The 18,411-nt window shown below is 56.6% G+C and overlaps 6 protein-coding genes across 6 annotated transcripts; 4 read left to right on the plus strand and 2 right to left on the minus strand.

Annotated features, from left to right (window-relative positions):
- Positions 1-688: 688 nt before the first annotated feature.
- Positions 689-2,185, plus strand: MYCTH_37869 (RTA-like protein; the record flags this gene model as incomplete). Its single annotated transcript, XM_003666036.1, has 5 exons — positions 689-962; positions 1,157-1,535; positions 1,598-1,717; positions 1,779-1,853; positions 1,924-2,185. 5 exons carry the CDS (start codon positions 689-691, stop codon positions 2,183-2,185), a joined length of 1,110 nt encoding a protein of 369 aa, XP_003666084.1.
- A 314-nt stretch (positions 2,186-2,499) lies between these two features.
- On the plus strand, positions 2,500-3,668 carry MYCTH_2310501 (uncharacterized protein). Its single transcript, XM_003666037.1, has 2 exons — positions 2,500-2,737; positions 2,831-3,668. Coding segments are annotated over exons 1-2 (582 nt in total). The 5' UTR covers positions 2,500-2,735; the 3' UTR covers positions 3,411-3,668.
- Positions 3,669-5,159: 1,491 nt separating this feature from the next.
- MYCTH_2310503 (uncharacterized protein) lies at positions 5,160-10,028 on the plus strand. The gene has a single exon (XM_003666038.1). It carries the CDS (start codon positions 5,392-5,394, stop codon positions 9,973-9,975), a length of 4,584 nt encoding a protein of 1,527 aa, XP_003666086.1. The 5' UTR covers positions 5,160-5,391; the 3' UTR covers positions 9,976-10,028.
- A 323-nt stretch (positions 10,029-10,351) lies between these two features.
- Positions 10,352-11,485, minus strand: MYCTH_2068800 (uncharacterized protein; the record flags this gene model as incomplete). Its single annotated transcript, XM_003666039.1, has 2 exons — positions 10,352-10,564; positions 10,688-11,485. 2 exons carry the CDS (start codon positions 11,483-11,485, stop codon positions 10,352-10,354), a joined length of 1,011 nt encoding a protein of 336 aa, XP_003666087.1.
- Positions 11,486-11,958: 473 nt separating this feature from the next.
- MYCTH_2310505 (uncharacterized protein) lies at positions 11,959-15,513 on the plus strand. The gene is made up of 5 exons (XM_003666040.1): positions 11,959-12,455; positions 12,508-14,197; positions 14,266-14,837; positions 14,896-15,017; positions 15,072-15,513. The coding sequence occupies exons 1-5, from the start codon at positions 12,121-12,123 to the stop codon at positions 15,464-15,466; spliced, it is 3,114 nt and encodes a 1,037-aa protein (XP_003666088.1). The 5' UTR covers positions 11,959-12,120; the 3' UTR covers positions 15,467-15,513.
- A 601-nt stretch (positions 15,514-16,114) lies between these two features.
- On the minus strand, positions 16,115-17,908 carry MYCTH_2310508 (uncharacterized protein). The gene is made up of 3 exons (XM_003666041.1): positions 17,580-17,908; positions 17,153-17,470; positions 16,115-17,053 (listed from the first exon to the last, which is right to left on the minus strand). Exons 1-3 carry the CDS (start codon positions 17,767-17,769, stop codon positions 16,377-16,379), a joined length of 1,185 nt encoding a protein of 394 aa, XP_003666089.1. The 5' UTR covers positions 17,770-17,908; the 3' UTR covers positions 16,115-16,376.
- Positions 17,909-18,411: the final 503 nt, after the last annotated feature.

An 18,411-nucleotide genomic window follows, 5' to 3' on the forward strand; every position in this document is an offset into this window, starting at 1 on the left:
GGTGAAATACACAGTACGGAACAGGTACATATATAATCCGCATATTAATCCAGGCCAGTTCTTTGCTCACCTTCGCTGACGAATTGAGGGACAAGGTGACATTCCACCCCGCGGGGTGCCTCTATTCGGGATCGGTTACGATCCGCCCACCTTTTGACACAACCTCGACTGAACGAGACCCCAATCACCGCGCTCGTCGTGGGAGGCGGCATGTCGCCTGGCTTGTTCAGGGATCTTGGCCCGCCAGTGCGCCGGAGAATTTTCTCGTTTCCGGGTCATGAAGGTTGGGTCGGGGCGATCGCTTAACGGTTTGCCTAACAACGTTGGGTAGTGGCATCTGGGCGGGTAGCATTCCTTCAAAAGACTTCCGGCTCAGACACCCAGACGGATATATTGGACCTTGCCCCGCGAGTATTCGAGCTGTTTTCTTTGGTCCGTTTCGCGCCTGTCCTATCGGATTTTTTTAGTCCCTAAATGCCCTGGACCTTGGATTGGTATTCTTAAGTGTTCAATATCAAGGCAACGACGGCAGTGTTGCTTCAGGTAGCCTTCCGAGTCACCTGTCTGGCAAACCTGACCTTTGGCCCCTCGAACGCACGCTTATGCGCCCGGTCGCTCTTCTGAGGGCTCGTTACATTCCTGATTCGCACTCTTGTCTCGGATCCGTTTAGAGAGCACCAACACAACCATGGACAAAGTAGACCCGTCCATGTTTCCTTCCGACTGGGACCAGGAAGACATTGAGAATGCCATCGCCAATTACTACTATTCCTGCACCCACGTCACACCGACATGCCCCGTCAGGGCCACCACGCTAGGGTACTATCCGAACCGAGGAATCAACATCTTTTTCACGATTGGGTATGCCGCGGCCACAGTGATGACGCTCGCGCTGGGCCTCAAGAAGAAGACATGGAGCTACACCGGGTTTATTGCGGCAGGCTGTGCTCTGGAGCTTGCAGGTGGGTGCAGACAGACCCCCCAACCCGTCTCCTGACTTAGAGCTTGAAAGAGGAAAGACTGTGAAAGGCCAGATCAAGTCAGGTCAGGCCAGGAAAGGAGACAGCTGCGACCACAGAGAAGGGAATATGATCCCGCAAAGGCTTGAAATTCGGTTGTTGTTGTTGTTGTTGATGCTGAAACGTAAAACGACCAGGTTATGGCGCCCGCATCCCGCTGACCGACAACCCGTGGAACAAGAACGCCTTCGAGACCCAGATCGTCGCCATCATTCTCGCTCCAACGCTCATCTGCATATCCATCTACCTCACCCTCAAGCATATCTGCTTGGCCTTCAACCCGGCCCTGTCCCGCGTCCGGCCGCACAAGTATCCTTTCATCTTCGTCCCGTTGGACGTGTCCTGCCTCCTGGTGCAGGCCATCGGGGGCTCGCTTGCGGCGAGTGCGGCATTGAGCAATTACAAGTTGGTTCAACATGGGAACCGGTGTATCATCGCCGGGATTGTGCTTCAAGTGGTGGTGTTGAGCTTCTTCGGGGTCTCGGCTGGGGATTACTTTGTGAGGGTAAAGAGGTGGTGAGTCTATCGGAAACAGAGTAGGGCGTTGCGGGAACTGCGTTCACTTACGCAGTGGGCAGGATCAAGTCAACCGAGGCGAGTCCCGAAGCGATTGCGCTATGGCAGGATAAGAAGCTCAGGACATTTGTGTACGCTGTCACAGCGGCGTATAGCGGTATCTTGATTCGATGCATCTACCGGTGTGTCTGCCCTAGGCTAACCCCTTAATAACGCTGAACGGACGCTAACAGCTGACCATAGCATCGCCGAGATGGCTGGCGGATGGGGAAACCCTATCATGCAGGACGAACCGTCGTTTATTGTGCTTGAAGGATTGTGAGTCCTTAGTCGCATTTAATGTATATCGATTTTCGATCAACCAGACACACTGACTTTGGACGATCAGCATGGTTCTCATTCCATGCATTCTTCTGGCCGTTTTCGCACCTGGCTACCTGTTCCCGCAGATGGCCTCTCGCATGTCCACCCCCGGCCGAGTCCGACTGTTCAGCAAAAGAGAGAGTGAGAAGCCACCGCAGCCTAAGGTTCTGGCAGGTCAACAACAAGCTGTGAACGGGACGGAGACAGTTCTCAATCAAGAACAGACCAAAGAGCAACCGATCTCGACATCCACGACTGTGGAACCAAAGGGCGCCGAGTCTGTTTGAAGGGTGTAATGCAGTTCTAATATTAAGCTGCATGCCTAATACTGATAATTCCTGGGTGGTGTAAACAATTCAGCGACCATGCTTGTTACGCCCTCTCTTTAAGGTTCTTTCGGTCAAGAGTATAATCCTTACCTGTGGACCAGAAGCTGGAAAGCCTGCCTTGAGGCCTAAACATGGCGCTCTCCGTTATCATTGCTTTCATAGTAGTTTCGGATCAATGAACTCAGACAAGGTGGGCGATATCTTTGAGCGTGCCCCTTTACGGTTACAGGAAGCAACCAGAAACCAAGAGTGTGCGGCCGGCCACCGCCGAAGACACTTAATTCCGGAACCTCATAGAAGCCTCACTTTAGTCGCATACATTTGCGCGACTAATGGGACATCTAACCTTTATTACATGTTTTCTACCTTCCACGATTTGAAAACGAATGATGGCGAACAAAACCGATGAAAATTGTATAACAGTCACAACCATCACGACCACCAAGTGGTTGCCCACAAGTCACAAACGCCAACACGCATAACCAGTGGTTTGCCTGTTATCATAACAATGTATGCATCCTCCTCTTTGCTCGTACTCATTCCACATAATCGCAAGGGCTTTCTCCAATATTGAAAGTGCTAACGCGTACCTCGTCACCACAGGTTTGGCTGTCTGTCAATCACAACCTTCTTCTCTTTCTGGAAAGAGAAGAAGAACAACACGGGGGATCATCGACCCAAAAACGAGAAGCAGAAAGAACCTGCTTACACCCCCATCACAATGACCAACCAGTTCGACCACCCGTCGCCCTACCCGCCCCTGCGCGGCGCGGTGCGCCCGGTCAGCTACGCCCACCAGTACTACCGGGTGTGCCCGTACGGCCGCCGCCGCCGCAGCCACGTGCCGCCACCTCGGTCGCCGCGGTCGCGGCTGCCGCCCCAGCGCGAGGGGGACGAAGAGGAGGAGAAGCCGGAGAAACCGACAGGGAACCCCTCGGAGAAGGACTACGAATTGCAGGGGGTGCACGGGCGTGACTTCCAGGCCGAGGCGGACGCGATGAAGAAAACGAAGGAGGAGGAGATGGTGGTTGAGAAGGAGGAAGAGGAGAGGAAGAGACAGGCGATGCTGGCCTGGATGTCGGCCGAGTCGGAGACGGAAGATAGTGAGAGCGAAAGCGGCGAAGGTACGAGTAAGAAAAAGAAGGGGCTTGTGACCTTCGCCGCGTGGGTGATGGAAGGCTAAGGGGGGGGGGTCTTCGAAACGGAGTTGCGAGGAGCAAGAGGGGGGCCATACGAGGATGTGATGGTATTGTATCATCTGAGAGAAAGGAAGTTACAAGAGTGGTGTCCCTAACATCAATGTTGATGTGACATGCATTTGCGAGGCGGAAACCGAGACAGGCATTGTTATGGAGTTAATGCCAGTGACATGAAAGCCCGTCGGCGCATGCGTGCCCTTGTCGGTGTTATTCCACCCAAGCTCGCAAGCGGTAAAGCAAAGCCCATGTAGAGTTGGATTCCCTTACCGACCGCTACTGTAGTCCATGGGGGTTTCGTCTGGAAATATGACGTCTGAGTGTTTGTACCCTAAAACAAAGCACTATGGGTTTTTTTTTTTGGAAGAGGTCGCCATGATGGTGTGTAAACAAGGCCAAAGCTGAGAAAGAGCATTTACGATGTGCATTGATAACTACCTTACCTTAGTTACCTAAGGACAAACGCATCTGATACACTAGGACGTTAAGCTGTTTATCCTTCTTGGTCACCTAAACAAAATGGTCTTTGCCGAACGTGATAGAGAAGTTCTCTTAATCGAGTTCGAACCATTCGTGATAAAATGTGCCTTGGTCATCGAAGCGGCTTAAAGTGGGTGAGGAAAGTAGGTGAATAGTGGCATCATAGGAAGGTAGTTCAATTCGAGCTCCAATCGACAGATTCCCATGAATTGACTGCCTTTCTAAATGCTGCTGCATGCTTTCTCTTCATCATTTTCTCTTCTTGTTCTGTCTTTGTTCGTGAACAGAAAGGAGATGGTCGTCAGTGAGTGTTGTGGGGAACACTTTGCTCGGATTGGTATAGTTGAAGGCAAAGAGATGCAAGAAAAATATTACTAACGGTAGGAGCAATGTCAGGTTATACGGAGTTCTCCGCATGGGCTTGTCATATTTGAGACAATGCATTTGTTACCTGTGGTTGACGGTGTGAGTCTAGGTTTCAGTCATAACTCAATGGCTGGGCGGTTCCCTGGTACCCCTGGATGTTTATTATGTTCCCATTTTAGGGTGTAGTCTCGGTAATGATCCGACGAGGACCGGGTCAGCCTTGTGAGCCTTGGTCAATCATGATTGGTTGGCCCCTCTTTGCGCTGGCCAAGCATTCTGGCCCCGGCCCTTGTCAGGCCTGGCGCCATCTACACTACACGTTAGGTTCAACGCCGAGCCGCTTTCGTGCCTGGATCGCTGCCCGACCCGCTTTCAGGTTCCTTCCCACCCACCCTCCGATCAGCCTCCATGCCACTCCCCGGCTTGTTACCTTAGGTTGGCAGCTTCCCAGTTCTGATTCACCCCACGGTTGCGCCCGCTTCCAAGATTGACAACAATCGGGATTTTCGCTCGGTGCCCGTTTGGTAAATTCTGCACAGCTTCTCTTTCTTGTATAATCATTTTCTACTGCATTTCGGGTTGTGTTTACATCTTGCGTGACATATATCCATAGTCCCAGGGCATACACAGTCGTGCGATCCCCGCTGCTGCGGCTCATCGTCTTCTCGAGGTGCCCCGTCCAGGTTGCTTTGTTTCTATTCCTCCAAAACAGGGAAGTCGGTGTCGCAGGCCGTTGTGTGTCTCGAGCTGTACGTACCCGCGACTACCGATCGTCTGCTGCTTGCTACCTGCATCCCGATCTGTCGCAGACCAGCCTCCCAGCCTGCAGCGTCCCGAGCAGGCGAACACCCCGCCGATCCCGCTTTTGTTTACTTCCGTGCCTCCAAGTGCACCAGCCGGAAATCTTTCAGTTTATACTTGACTCGTCGATAGGGATAGAATCGCCGGACCGCGCCGCTCGCTTCCCTTCCCCACCTCTCTCTCTCTCTCTCTCTACCCCGCCGTCCTTCCACGACCGATCCCCACGGCACAGTCTACGGCTCAGACTTTCGCGACGCACCGCAATCGCGAATCGCATCGCTGCCGCCTCTGTCGCAATGAGCCCGGCCAATTGAAGCGACCATGGTTCGTGTCACAGAGGAGCTGGCGCTCTCGCCGGAGCATGTCACTCTCTACTACGCCAGCGACCCGCTACTTGGCCACCTGCCTGTCCTGATCTTCCACGGTCCCTCGACCACGGCCAACTACACCCACAATAGCTCCAGGATCCAGGTACATATCTACAGCCCGGCCGGCTACCAGTCCTTCCCGCGCATCACCGTCTCCCCAAACTCGCCTTTCTATAGTGTCGTCGCACACCTGCCGCGCGAGTTCCAGGGCGACGAGGTCTGCAGGGGCTTGGCCTTTGGTTTGTACAAGTATTTCACCGAGCTGCCCGAGGTCGTCAAAAATCACCTGAAGAACCAATACCCAATCACACAGGCCCGGCGCCCAAGTTCGGCCCCGGCTCTCTTTGGCGAGCAGCATGCTGCCGACCTCGCCAAGGCTGCCGTGCAGGCAGAGAACACGGCCGAGGCTATTGGAATCCTGGAATATGCGCTGCGGGCGCAGCATCTGAGTGGTGTCGACATGGATTTGGTTCTGCCCCCTGGCTCGATCGTCCCCTTAGAGAATGCTGATTTTGAGGATGTTGCCGACGACGAGGACGACGTGTTCGACCCTACACTGCGGCAGTACGGTGGATACGCTCCCTTGGTGAAGCTCTTTGGCGAGCCGGTCTTCCTGCCGACCTCAAAGCTACGGCGAGCACCATCGAGGCCCATGTCGCTGAAGCGGAACAAGTCCTTCTCCAAGAACCAAAAAGTTGAGCTGCGCATGAAGATGGGCGAGTTGGTCGATACGGAGGAACGCTACGTTCTCAAGCTGAATGAACTAGTCAAGAACGTTGCCAACGACTTTCGTGAGAAGGCGAAGGAGCGCCCGGCCGGTAGCACCAGCCCATGCGAGGAAGACCTGGAAAAGTTGTTCCCCAAATCTGCGGACAGCATTCTGGAGAATAATACGGCCTTTATGCAGGAACTCCGTCGGGTCATGGACGAGACCGAGGAGGAAGCCGTCAAGGACATGGAGGCCCCGTTTCCTGTGACGCGGTTGGGAAGCCCCAACAAGGTCAAGGACCCAACCGGTGCCGTCGCCATGGCCAAAGTTTTCCTCGAATGGTTCCCCAAGTTCACCGACTGCTACCAGGACTACATTCGGGCGAGCCAAAATTTCCCGCAGCTTCTCAATGCTTTCTTGGACAAGCAGTCAAGCTTTCGCCAGCGAGTTGTCCAGACGGGGGAGCAAACCATTCGCTCGCTCCTCATTGAGCCTGTCCAGAGACTGCCGCGGTACAGTTTGTTCATTGACCAGATTGTCGCCTGTCTTCCAATGACGCACCCGGCGTTGCAACCCCTACTTCGAGCAAGGGACATCATCACGAATATCTGCTCCATGGACGAACCCCTTCCCGACAAACCCCACCTCACGAATCGCCTTCGCGCCGTGGTCGAGCATTGGCCGCTGGATCTCGAGCCCCAGGGCCGGCTGATCTTGGCTGCCGACTTTCTCGAACTAGCTCCCCCATACGTTTCCGTCTCGCATCACCAGGATATCCAGGATCGTTCTGGGGTTTTCCTCCTCTTTTCCGACTGCCTCGTAATCCTCCAAAAGAGGACGAGCTCAGGGCTCACAGGTCGCGTCTTTCTACGCGAGATTGACAAACCCTCTCCCGCTGGCTTACTTGCGTCAATGACCAACGCTGCCGGCGGCGAAGGGACCTGGGAATTTGCGTTCGCTGGTTGGCACAGCTTGGCTGACGTCCGCTTCACGGAATCCTCCGACGGTCGGCTTATCTGGATGAGTTCGACCCAGGAGATGAAGGGGGCCCCTCCCAGCAGCGAGCACTGTGGGAGCAGGGCCATGACGTCGCGGTGCTTTCTACTGCAGGATCACTATGAGGGAAGGGTAAGCAAATGGAGCGAGGACATTATCAAGGCTCGCATTGAGGGCAGGTTCTCCGAGAAAGAGAGGGAAGAATCCACCTGGACGCTTCGCACAGTCAAGATGCAGGATATCGGTTTTGGCTTATACGCCGCGGTCTTCCAGGAGGGTGCGCAGCAACTTATCGAGGGGCGCAGGGAACCGGCACCCATCCGCGTCGTCCTGGACAACGACAAAGGCACCAAAGGAGCGCCTGTCGGCCACTACGGTGTCGAGATTCTCGTCGAGGCTAAAACCGGCGATATGCAGCGGATCTCCATGAGTACACTGGGCCTGAACGGGAAGAAGTTCACCGATGATGTTGCGCTGGAAGATTTCCTCCCTACCTTGTCGCGTAGGATCATCCAGTTGCTCAGTACCCAGTTCAGTGTCGCCAACCTGAGGCTCGTCCCAGCTTTGGTGTCGTATCACACCAAGATCCTCCGCACAATCAATGTTACCCCCAGAACGGAGAAGAACACCCGGTCTTTCCTCTCCTCTTCTCCGGTGAAGATGCTCTCGAATCTGCTAGTGGGCAGTACCGCTTCGTCGAGCACTACCTCCGTCGACAACGCGGGCATCAACGGCTCGAGACACAAGCGTACCCGGTCGAATAGCACCAGAGACGTGACCGTGATAGCCGGGTCAATCAAGGACCGGGATATACCTCGCCTGACCGTGGAGGAAGAACCTCCAGAGAACCCGCTGGTTCGGCTCGAGCAGACCTTTACCGGATTCGTGGCAAACATGCAAGCGCGCAAGGGTTACTTTGTCGCCCGCACCTTGCTCAACAGGGCCTTGGCCGACGAGCTTCAGGTCAACGACCTCTACAACCGTCTGATAGAGTTCCCCTTCGATCTAGACGCCGCTTCGGAGCTGGGGACCGAGGTCATCTTTGCGGCCTTTGAAAAGTTCATTCGCATTGCCTGGCGCGAGCAGATCGGGCCCGTCATGACCATGGAACACCTTGAAGCCCTTCAGGTGCGCGCATCCAAAAAGGTCGTTGGCGACTTTGCCGATTTCGTCCGGTTCATATTTAGCGATATGGCCCCTCAGAATCGACGCGCGTTCACGGCGATTATTAAACTGCTCGCAGACCTTCTCGAGGGCTGTGGAAACGATGGCGACAGGGGCGCGTTGACCCTGGCATTTGCAGAGCTCCTAGTCTATGACGGGAACGCCCCAGACTACATCAACCTCCTCGACCGTCTCGTCGAGGATTGCGATCGCATCTTTGAGAAGGCTGATGCCCGTGACCCTACCGGTCTGCTGAGCAGCCTTTCCTATGAGTCTTTGATAACTCCCAGCAACCGAAGCCAGAAGTCGACGACGGGATCGATAACCTCGAATACCTCGTCGCTTCGGAGAAAGTTCGGGTTCGACACGCTCCTGCGGCAGAATAGCAAGACGGATACAGAGCGGTCATCTGTGTGGCGCACCTTGAGCAAACACAGCAAGACTCCCAGCTCCGAGAACGGGAGCCTGTCAAAAGCCAGCAGGTCCAAGTCCGTGGACATGGGGGTGAATTACACCTACACGCCCAACCGGTTCCGGCGCCCGGGATCTCGCGACCGCCCTTCGGTCGCCGGTGCCTTTGACGACATCGGACATCGCCCAGGTAGCTCCCACCGGCTCGAAACCATCGGCGAACCGGAAGGCACCGAATCGGGCAGCGTCAAGTCAATCAAAAAGAAGCGCCGGAGTTCGCTCTCGGACCTCAAGTCCTTGATGGCTGCGACAAGTCTAGAGGACGATGCAGAGGTCATGCCTCTCCAAGTCAACAAGCAGCAGACAGCCGAGAAGTTCAACTCGGTCCCCCGACCTCCATCACCCTCCAAGATCCCCATCGGCCCGCAGTCTCACGTATCGACCTTCCGCTCGTCCAAGCAGAAGGAGAACACGGTGGACCCATTCCAGCCGCCCGTCGAATCTGCAGAAGAGAACGAGAAGCCGGTCCCTCAGAGAACGCGTGCTAGGACCATGACGATCTCGCAAATCCCTACCCTGAAGCCACCGGCGAACCCCCGCATCCCTGTGCCCCCGTCACCCGAGCCTCCCACCCGCCCGTCGAGCAGCCCGGGAAAGCCGGCCGGCACCAGTCAAAAACTCCGCCTCCAGTCTCCACAGAAGCTCCGTGAGCGCCTGCAGACAGAGAAAAGGGCTGTAGAAGAGGTTGATGCCTCACTGAGGAGCGAACTCTCGCGCATCTCGGAGGACATGGCACGCGTTAACTCTGCGCTCCCACGCTCGGCCACTGCCGACATCCGCAAGCTGTCGGTGGCCGTCAAGGCGCTCGAGGACCGCGTGCCGCAAGTGTTGGAGGAGCTCGAGGAACGGCACGCGCTTATGCAGCGCGACCTCGAGGCCACCTTGCGCGCGACCGAGGCCAAGGTTAGGGCCATCGACCAGCTGTACAAGGAGGCCACGGCGGAGAACGAACTGTTGTACGAGAAGTTCAACTCGGAGCTCGGCAAGATCGTCAAGGCGCTTAAGGGGAAGAACAGGGAGGACAAGGAAGAGCTGGTGGCGAGGTTGAAGGAGTCGAGTGACGAGGCGGCGAGAATCAAGAAGGAGAACGCGAGGCTGAAAAGGGAGATGGTCAGCCTGAGGGCGCTGCTCAAAGGAGCGACGAGCGCTGCTGGCGCGGGCAGCGGCGGTACGGGTAGTGATGGGGAGGGGAATTAGGTGATCGCTGGGGTGCTCGGTTGGGGATTGTTTGGCTGGTCTAACAACTGGTGGCGTGGCGACCGAAGAGCTTATTTTTGTTGGCGTTGGTGAAAAGCGGTTCTGTCAGGGTCCGTTTCGGTTCGTATGGGTATTTAACTCTTCGGATACGGCGGGTGTTGGTTCTTGTCTGTGTTTAGATTTTTCAAGACCAAAAAAAAAATGCTGCCCAAAAGCGGCGCGGCCGGTATATGGCATCGTCGATATCATCGTTCTGGGGACATTCATTTTTGACGTCAAAACATGGCATAGCCACAACATGAATGCTGGCATGATCTGGGTATCATCATGAATCAACTTCCGTGCAAGCCTTGCAGACAGCATTGCCTTACTTCGATTAACTCTGGCTCCCTCCTTCCCCCCTCTCAGTCATTCTCATCAGTGCCTCCTTCGCCTTACTCTCCTCCACCCAGCACTCGAAGAACAACGGCCCGGCCTCTACCGACCGGATAGGTCGCGTCCGCACGCCACCAATGTCTTGGCCTGCCACCTCCCTCCCTCTCCCTTTGGGTTGCAGGTTTGGTTCAGATGGTATCCACACCTGGGGGTGCTATCGATCATCAACCTTGCCATTAACAAACGGTGAACGAGAGAGAAGTTGAAGAAAATCGTAGCAGAGAGAAAGGAAAAAAAAAAAAAAAAAGAGGTTGGGGGGGGGAGAGAAAAGACATACCCCGATAGGAGCCCTTCCTTCCTCCGCCAACTCCACCGCGACGGTGAACGTGCACCCCTCAAGGGGCAGCGGCGCCATCCCCTCCGCGACGCTGGCCATCCGCCGCAGCGCCCCGCGCAGCTGCTCGTCGAGGTCGGGCCAACCGAAGGACGGGTTTGCCAGGTCCGGGGCCAGGTGGCGCTCGCGCGCGTCCTCGGACCGGGCGTCCCGCGCGAGCACCCGGGCGAAGTCGCGCATGCCCTTGGCGGTCTCGGCCGCGCTCGGGCCGGTCGCTTCCCCGTTGGAGCCGGGGTTGTTGTTGTTGTTGTTGTTGTTGTTATTGGAAGTGGAAGGCCAGGCTGGGAAGCGCGAGGTGTCGATCATCCAGCGTTCCAGCACGCTGCCCGGCGGGATCGGGGCCGGCGGCTGGGAGGAGGAGGACGTGGAGGGGGTTGGGGTGAAGACTTCGGATCCTGAAGGAGAGGAATCCCTGGGCGGCCGGGGAGGGGCCGTTGATTCGTAAGGGGAGTGGATGACGATGGCGATGCGGGAGACGTGGCCGGTGGAAAGCTGCGCTGCCACCGCGTCGACGGCATCGCGGATCCACGCGCAGACTTTGGGGTGGCGGTTTTGATGGACGGGCAGGTTGTAGGCCTTGGTGGAGAGAAAGGTAGTGGCGGGATAGATGTTGCGGTAGTAGAGGATGTTGTGGATGGCAACGGTCAAAAACGAGTTGAACGACGTCAGTAGGATGTGGGAGTGGTCCAGCGGAAGGGAGTTTCCCTCGTGGCCTGGAGCATTGGGTTGTGGTTCTGGCATTCTTTGACGTTGATTTAATAATAACTTTCGCTGCCGCCAGATGGAGAAGTTATCTTCAGCAAGTCCCAAATCTTAATTCTCTTAATTAATCCGTAGCCTGTCCCTGTTCTCCATACGAACGAAATCGCGGGGTTGCAGAACACGCGTCTGTCGACTCGCAGCGACGCCAAAGCAGGTGACCTGCTGTCAGTTCCAAAATTCATCCTTTACTCGTAGCCGGGTCCATTGGATGCTGGGTGCAAACCTTGCCACTGATTGCTGGCGGACATCTGTGTGCGTTCACTGGGGTAACTCGCACATGCCTTTCTTTCAAAGTGTGTAGGGGTATAATCCGTACATACAATACATACAAAGGTACAGTACAGTACCTATACCCCGCAATCCTTAGTGCACGCTTTTTAACGCGTCTCTCGAGCTAAGCGGCTTGCGGTACTCCACCTTTGGCTCTGACCATGTCTCACACAACCCCACACAAAGCAGCGATCGTTGACTCGGGCGGTCACTAGGAGGCTCTCCACCTTCCACAACACCTCTCACCCGAGACCTGCGCTGCCGTCTTTTGTTCTGCCTTCTTACTGAAGGAAAAGAGGCACAACCGCAACCACCGTTCAGGACGAGAGACATTCGCTACAAAGATGGACGAGCATCTGGCGCAATTGCTCGCCAATACCCAAGACAAAAACGAGGGTCCCCGCAAGCAGGCCGAGCTCGACCTTCTGCATGCCCAACGGAACCCCGAGTTTCCCCTGTCGCTGGCCCGCATTGGCGTACACACGGGCGCCCCCGTTCAGATCCGCCAGTCCGCCTTGACGTACCTGCGGAAGTTCATCGAGAAGAACTGGGCCCCCGACGATGCTGGCAGTGGCCCCCAGATTCCAATCGAAGACTCGACCAAGGACTACCTGCGAAACGTCATCTTGGAACTGGTCTTGAACCCCGAGGACGAGCGCAAGGTCAAGGTCGCGGCTAGGTGAGCTGAGACCGTGGGGGAAACCAAACAAAGGGGCTAACACTGCCGTCAGCTATGTGGTCTCCAAGATTGCTACGGCCGACTTCCCACACCGGTGGCCTAACCTCCTTCCCTCCGTCCTCGGCGTTATGCCTAATGGAACCGATGCGCAACTTCACGGCGCTCTGAGGATTCTGCAAGATCTAGTAGAAGAGAGCTTGACCGATGAGCAATTCTTCGGCGTCGCCAGGGATATCGTCAAGGCTTGCTACGACGTGGCACTAAACGAGAACCGCAAGCAAAACCACCGTAGCCTGGCCGTGCTGGTCTTCCGGAGTTGCTTCGACCTCATGGATATTGTCAAGGAGGACCACAAGAAGGAGGTCAAAAGTTTTGCCGAGCAGGTTCTCAGCGGCTGGCTACCGTTCCTGGAACAGGTGATCAAGACGCCGCTCCCACCAGTCTTGGAGAACTCGGGCTCGCAGCCCGAAAACTGGTACGGGCCGATCGCGCTCAAGGATCAGGCAGTGAAGACGCTGATCAAGATCCGGACCGTCTTTCCATCTCTTCTCCTCCCCCAGAGCCTCGCCCTGTTCACTGCCACGTGGGAGGAACTTTCGAGACTGGTGCCATCACATCAGGCCCTGTTCATCGATTCTGATGCTCAGAGCCGCTTGGAGGACATCGACGGCCTCCCCTTCACGCTCGACTTCCTGGTCCTGGACGAGTTAGACTTCCTCAACCAATGTATCCGTGCCCCGCCCGTGCAGAAGCAACTCGAGGCCGAGATCAAGTCACGCGGCGCTGTCCACGACACCCCGTGGGTGTTGGATCTCATGAATCTGCTGGTTTCCTACTCTCAGGTGACGCAGGAAGAAGAAGGGTTGTGGGATATCGATGTGTCCCTCTATCTCGCCGACGAAACGTCCGTGTCGTCCAACTACACTGCCAGGACTGCCTGTGGCGATCTCGTCATCAAACTCGGAGAATGGCTCAACAAGGCGGCACTCGAGGGTCTTTTTGCATACACCAAGACCCTCTTCTCGGGCGAGGGCGCGACCTGGCAGAAGCAAGAAGCGTCTCTGTACCTGTTCAATTCCATCTTGAACGACTTCCAGGACTGCGACAAGACCGTGCCCCCCGAGATCGCGAACGCCTACCTCGAACTCGTCACCTACGCGATCAGCAGGCAAGACGAGCCGATGCTGCGGGCTCGCGGGTACCTCGTCGCTGGCGCATTGGCACAGGTCTACCAGCCAGCCCTCGGCCTACTCGATAAAGCCATCGAAGCCATCACCAGGGATGAGTCTGAGCTTGTACAAGTCGCCAGCATCAAGGCTGTCGAAGGCTTCATCAGGGGTGGCGCTCCGGCAGACCGCCAGGTTCCTATCGTTCTGGCCATCCAGGGCTTCCTGGAAGCCAAGGACCTCAGCGATCTGGAGGACGCCGATGACCTCTTAGTCACTCTTCTGGAGACCCTTCGCACCACCATCAGCATGGATACCAGGATTGCCATCCAGCCGGACAGCAAGGCGGTCGACCTGCTCTTCCTCATCGCCAAACACGGCGCAGCCAATTTCCATGTCACTCTTATTGTCTGCGAAACCTTTGAGGACATTGCTAGAACCTACAAGGACAATGAGGGCCCGCTTAAGGACATGGGGCATCCTCGTCTGTACGCGGCTCTCTGCAGCAAGGTCTTGCCATCTATCACCGGGACGTTCGACGTTGCGAACCTCACCCAGGATGACCCTCTCGTTACGGTATGCGTTGTCCCCCCCCCCCCCCCCCTCTCGTACCTCGTATTGATGTCCGCTAATCCCACTGCTAGCTGGCCGCCGAGCTTTTGTCACTTCTTGTTCAATATGGCTCTGAGCCCCTTCCCGAAGGCTTCGTTGCCGCCACCCTCCCCAAGTTGCATCATCTCCTGATGACCTCTTCCGAAGGCGACATTTTGCGTCCCAGTTCCGAGGCCGTCAAGTACATCCTGATGCACGACCACAAGCAGGTCTTTAGCTGGCAGGACGAGAGCGGCCGGTCCGGTCTTGAGGTCTGTCTCCGCGTCATCGACCGCCTCCTGGGCCCGAACATTGAGGATACGGCGGCGTCTGAAATCGGCGGCTTGGCTGCCGAGCTGGTCGAGAAAGCCGGCCACGAGAGGCTTGGTCCTTTCCTGCCGCAGCTTCTTCAGGCAGTCGCTACTCGCCTGGACACAGCCCAGGCTGCTCCTTTCATCCAGTCCTTGATTCTCGTGTTTGCTCGACTCTCGCTCGTTGGTGCGCAAGATGTCGTCAACTTCCTCAGCGACATCCAGATCAAAGGTCAGGTGGGGCTGCAGGTTGTTCTTAGCAAGTGGCTCGAGAACTCGGTCAACTTTGCCGGCTACGACGAGATTCGTCAAAAGTAAGTTGGTCAGGCCTTTTTTTTTTCCCTAGCCTTTCGAAGCCCTAACACATTTTAGTGTGATTGCCCTGTCCAAGCTCTACTCGCTGAACGACTCTCGGGTTGCGCAAACCATGGTCAAGGGCGACCTCATTATTGCCAACACCGATAGGATCATGACAAGGTCGCGGGCGAAACTGAGTAAGTCGGAATCAACCGGCGTCGATGCTCACACCTTACTCACTCGGCACACAGACCCCGACCGCTACACGATCATCCCTGCTCCCCTGAAGATCCTCAAGGTTCTTATTGAAGAGCTCGTCTCGGCCTCCGGCATGCAAGCGGCCTCCAACATGGCGGCAGCGGCAGCGACGGAGCTCGCCGAAGAGGACGAAGATGGCGACGGGGACAATGACGGGTGGGAGGACGAGCCCGACGACACGCTTGACCTGGCGCTCGGCAGCACCAAGTCGGACCTGATGGGCTGGGCCGAGGGCGGCAACAATTCGCGGCAGCGGGACGACGAGACCCAGGCGTACCTGATCGACTTCTTCATGCGCGCTGACGCAGAAAACATTGCCGACTTCCGAAACTGGTGCGGCATGCTGACCGACGACGAGAAGCGCAAGATCAAGGAGGCGGCGCAGTAGAGAGGCGGCGTGCAGGTTGGAGGGGGGAACGTCGTGATTGGTGAAGCCCCTGGTGGAAGTTGGTTAACTTCTGCTGCTGCTGCTGGGCTGATATCAGCGGGGAAGTGGAAGAAGGTGCGGACTCGCCAATTTTGGCTGCTTCGCGCCATGATGAGGGATATGGGGATGCCTTGAGATACCAGCAAGGAGGGCCAATCGCAGCTGTAGGGTTGTCATTGCCGTCCTATGGAGGGAGCGAGGCTCGATGCGGCATGAATACGAAAAAAAAACATTGTGGGACTGGTGTGATGGGACCACTCTGTAACGTATAGATAAAGCGCCCTCAGTAGTCATGGTTTAGCCGCTCCACATCTGAACGGATGTCAACAGAGCGAGACAGAGAGAGAGAGAGAGAGAGAGAGCTGGGGGAAGCGAGGGCATGAACCAAGTTTGTGTAAACGCTTCTGAAGGCATTGGCCGGAATTGAGCGGAGCGAAACAGCAGTGAAATCCGGCACAATTCAGGTGTTCGATGAGGAAGGGAAGCAGAAACGCTGACCCATATCCCATACGCGGACTGTTGAGTCTGCAAGACGGAGCACCCAAACCCCTTCCCCCCCCCCCCCCCCAAACCAAGGGAGTGCCATCTCTGAATCCATCCATGGTAGCAGTTAACGTTTTAGACGCAAGCGAATGGAGGACCGACACGTCAAGTATCTTCAGGAAGTTGTTATACTAGCATTGGTCCCAATCTGGGGTGGAGAGGGGGCAAATAGCATCATCATCATCATATAGTACATACACCTCAATGGATGAGTCATTCTCCCATAATTCGTCGCTAGCGGCCCGCGCCCTGTTCCCTAAAGCCAATTAATTTCCCGTTTCGATCTTGACCACTCCCAACCGATCGATCGGCGAGCCGATTGCGAGTCTTAGATGATATCTCCCCCGCCAAAACCGCCAAAGCCACCGAAACCCCCTCCTCCACGAGGACCTCTACCGCCGCCAAAGCGTGGCTGCCCGCCCGGTCCGACCGGGTCCCACCTCGCGCCGGGCGGGACCTGTCCGCCAAACGTGTCGTCTTCTTCTCCCTGTCCTCCCCGCCCTCCCGGAGCGCGGAAGAGCGGGTCTTCAAAGGTGGGGTGCATGCCGCCGCCCATTCCGCCGGTCCCCGGCCCGCCGGGACGGCGCAGGCCCCCGGGGCCGATCCCGCCTCCGGTGAAAGAGCCGGTGATGGGATCGTGCGGGCCCAGGCCGGCAGGGTACAGGTCGTCGTGTCCGACGCGGCCGAACCCGCCGAGTCCCGGAGCGGGTGCGGACCCGGGCCATGGGCGGCCGGGCGGCCGGTTGATCTCGTACTCGTCCTCGAAGCCCGGGGGCGGGAAGTCGCCGGCCGGGACGGGACGGTGGGGCGGCGGGGCGGCAAGGGGGTCGGGGGCAGGGTACGGGTGCGGAGCTGCCGGCGGCGGCAGGTGGGAGGGCTCGTCGGGCCGCCGGGGCGGCGGGGAGGCGCGGGTCGGCCGCGCGGGCAGAGTCTCGGTGTAGCCTTCTTTCTGGAGAGCGGGCAGCAGGCGCTGGATGATGGTGATCTTGAGAAGGGAGGCAAGGTCTGTTCCGGTCCGGTCCGGTGCGGTCAGCCGACACGTTTCTCGTTTGTGGTGGCGCGACACGGAGAGCAAGCAGAAGACAAGGCAGGGCATTACGTTACCCTTGATGCGCTCCTCTGAGATGAAGATGGTCTTGAGCTTCCGAACGAGGTCGCTGTTGTCTTGCGTGGCCTCGGAAGAGCGGGAGACGCGCAGGGGCAGTGCAGAAGGGGAGACGTAGTCGTTGGCGGTGATGTCGAAGCGGGCGATACGCTCATCCCCGGTAGCCAGGCCGCGGATCTCAACCTTGGCCCCTAGGCGGTCTATGTGCAGCACGAAACGCATGGCAGATTGGGTGTGGGCGTAGACGAAGCCGTGGGAGCCGGAAGAAGTATTCCATTGCGGCGGCAGGTTGGGCGCATGGCGGGCGCATTCCTCCTCTGCGACGATGGTCAGAGCTGCGACACCCCGGGGGATGGGAATGGCGGGTGAGGCGGAGAAGGAGAAGGGGAAAAGGGAAAAGGGGAAAGGGGAAAAGGGAGGGCGCACCGATGGTGTGGTCCTCATCGAAGCCGAGCAGGCGGAAACCTAGGTTGACCATGCAGGCGTGGACGAAGAGGGCAATAGAGTCGAGAGGGTTCTTCAGGTCGGCAGCCGTGTCATTATTCTCGTGAGGCGGCAGCGCATCGGCCATCGACTTCAGCACCGCGGCAGGGCCGAGAGGGTCCGAGGGCGCCATGATAGATAGGCTAGTGCCGATGTTGATCTTATCGACACGTTTGTGTGAGTGAGGCTCAAATATATGGATGATCGGGTTTTCACGAGAAAGAGCAAAATCAGTTCATGAAGGCATCAAGGCTCCCAAGCCAAAACATCCGTAATGCTATAGTGGTTCGTTCAGTACCTACAGACTGCGGTTACTTGGAGGGGTTCAGAGGTACCCTTGATAACCCGTATGAAAGGCGGGGCAAGCTAGGCTCCCCCAGCGGTGACGTATCGCCCCACACCACACTAGGCCTGCAGCTATCAGCCCTACTGAAGGAGCACGGATCTGTAGGTATTGTATGTATGTATGTATGTACATACATGTATGCTACATACATACATACGGAGCAGTAATTATTATAGTTATATGTACTGTTCCCTACAGTGTGTATGCATGTATGCACGTCACACGGGCATTTGGGAGGAGAGCAAGTCTCCGTCCGAAGCCAGACACTGAGCAACAAAGCCAAAGTCGCATCGACTCACGGGATTCGGCCAAGAGAGCATACGAGGCAATGAACACGGAGGGAACAAAGAGATCGGGGAATCCTTTGAACGGTCGAATTCTGGCTAATCCGATGGATTGAAGAACCTATTATAGGATTTGAACCTCTAC

Source organism: Thermothelomyces thermophilus, chromosome 6, assembly GCF_000226095.1.
Source record: "Thermothelomyces thermophilus ATCC 42464 chromosome 6, complete sequence".
Taxonomy (NCBI): Eukaryota; Fungi; Ascomycota; class Sordariomycetes; order Sordariales; family Chaetomiaceae; genus Thermothelomyces; species Thermothelomyces thermophilus.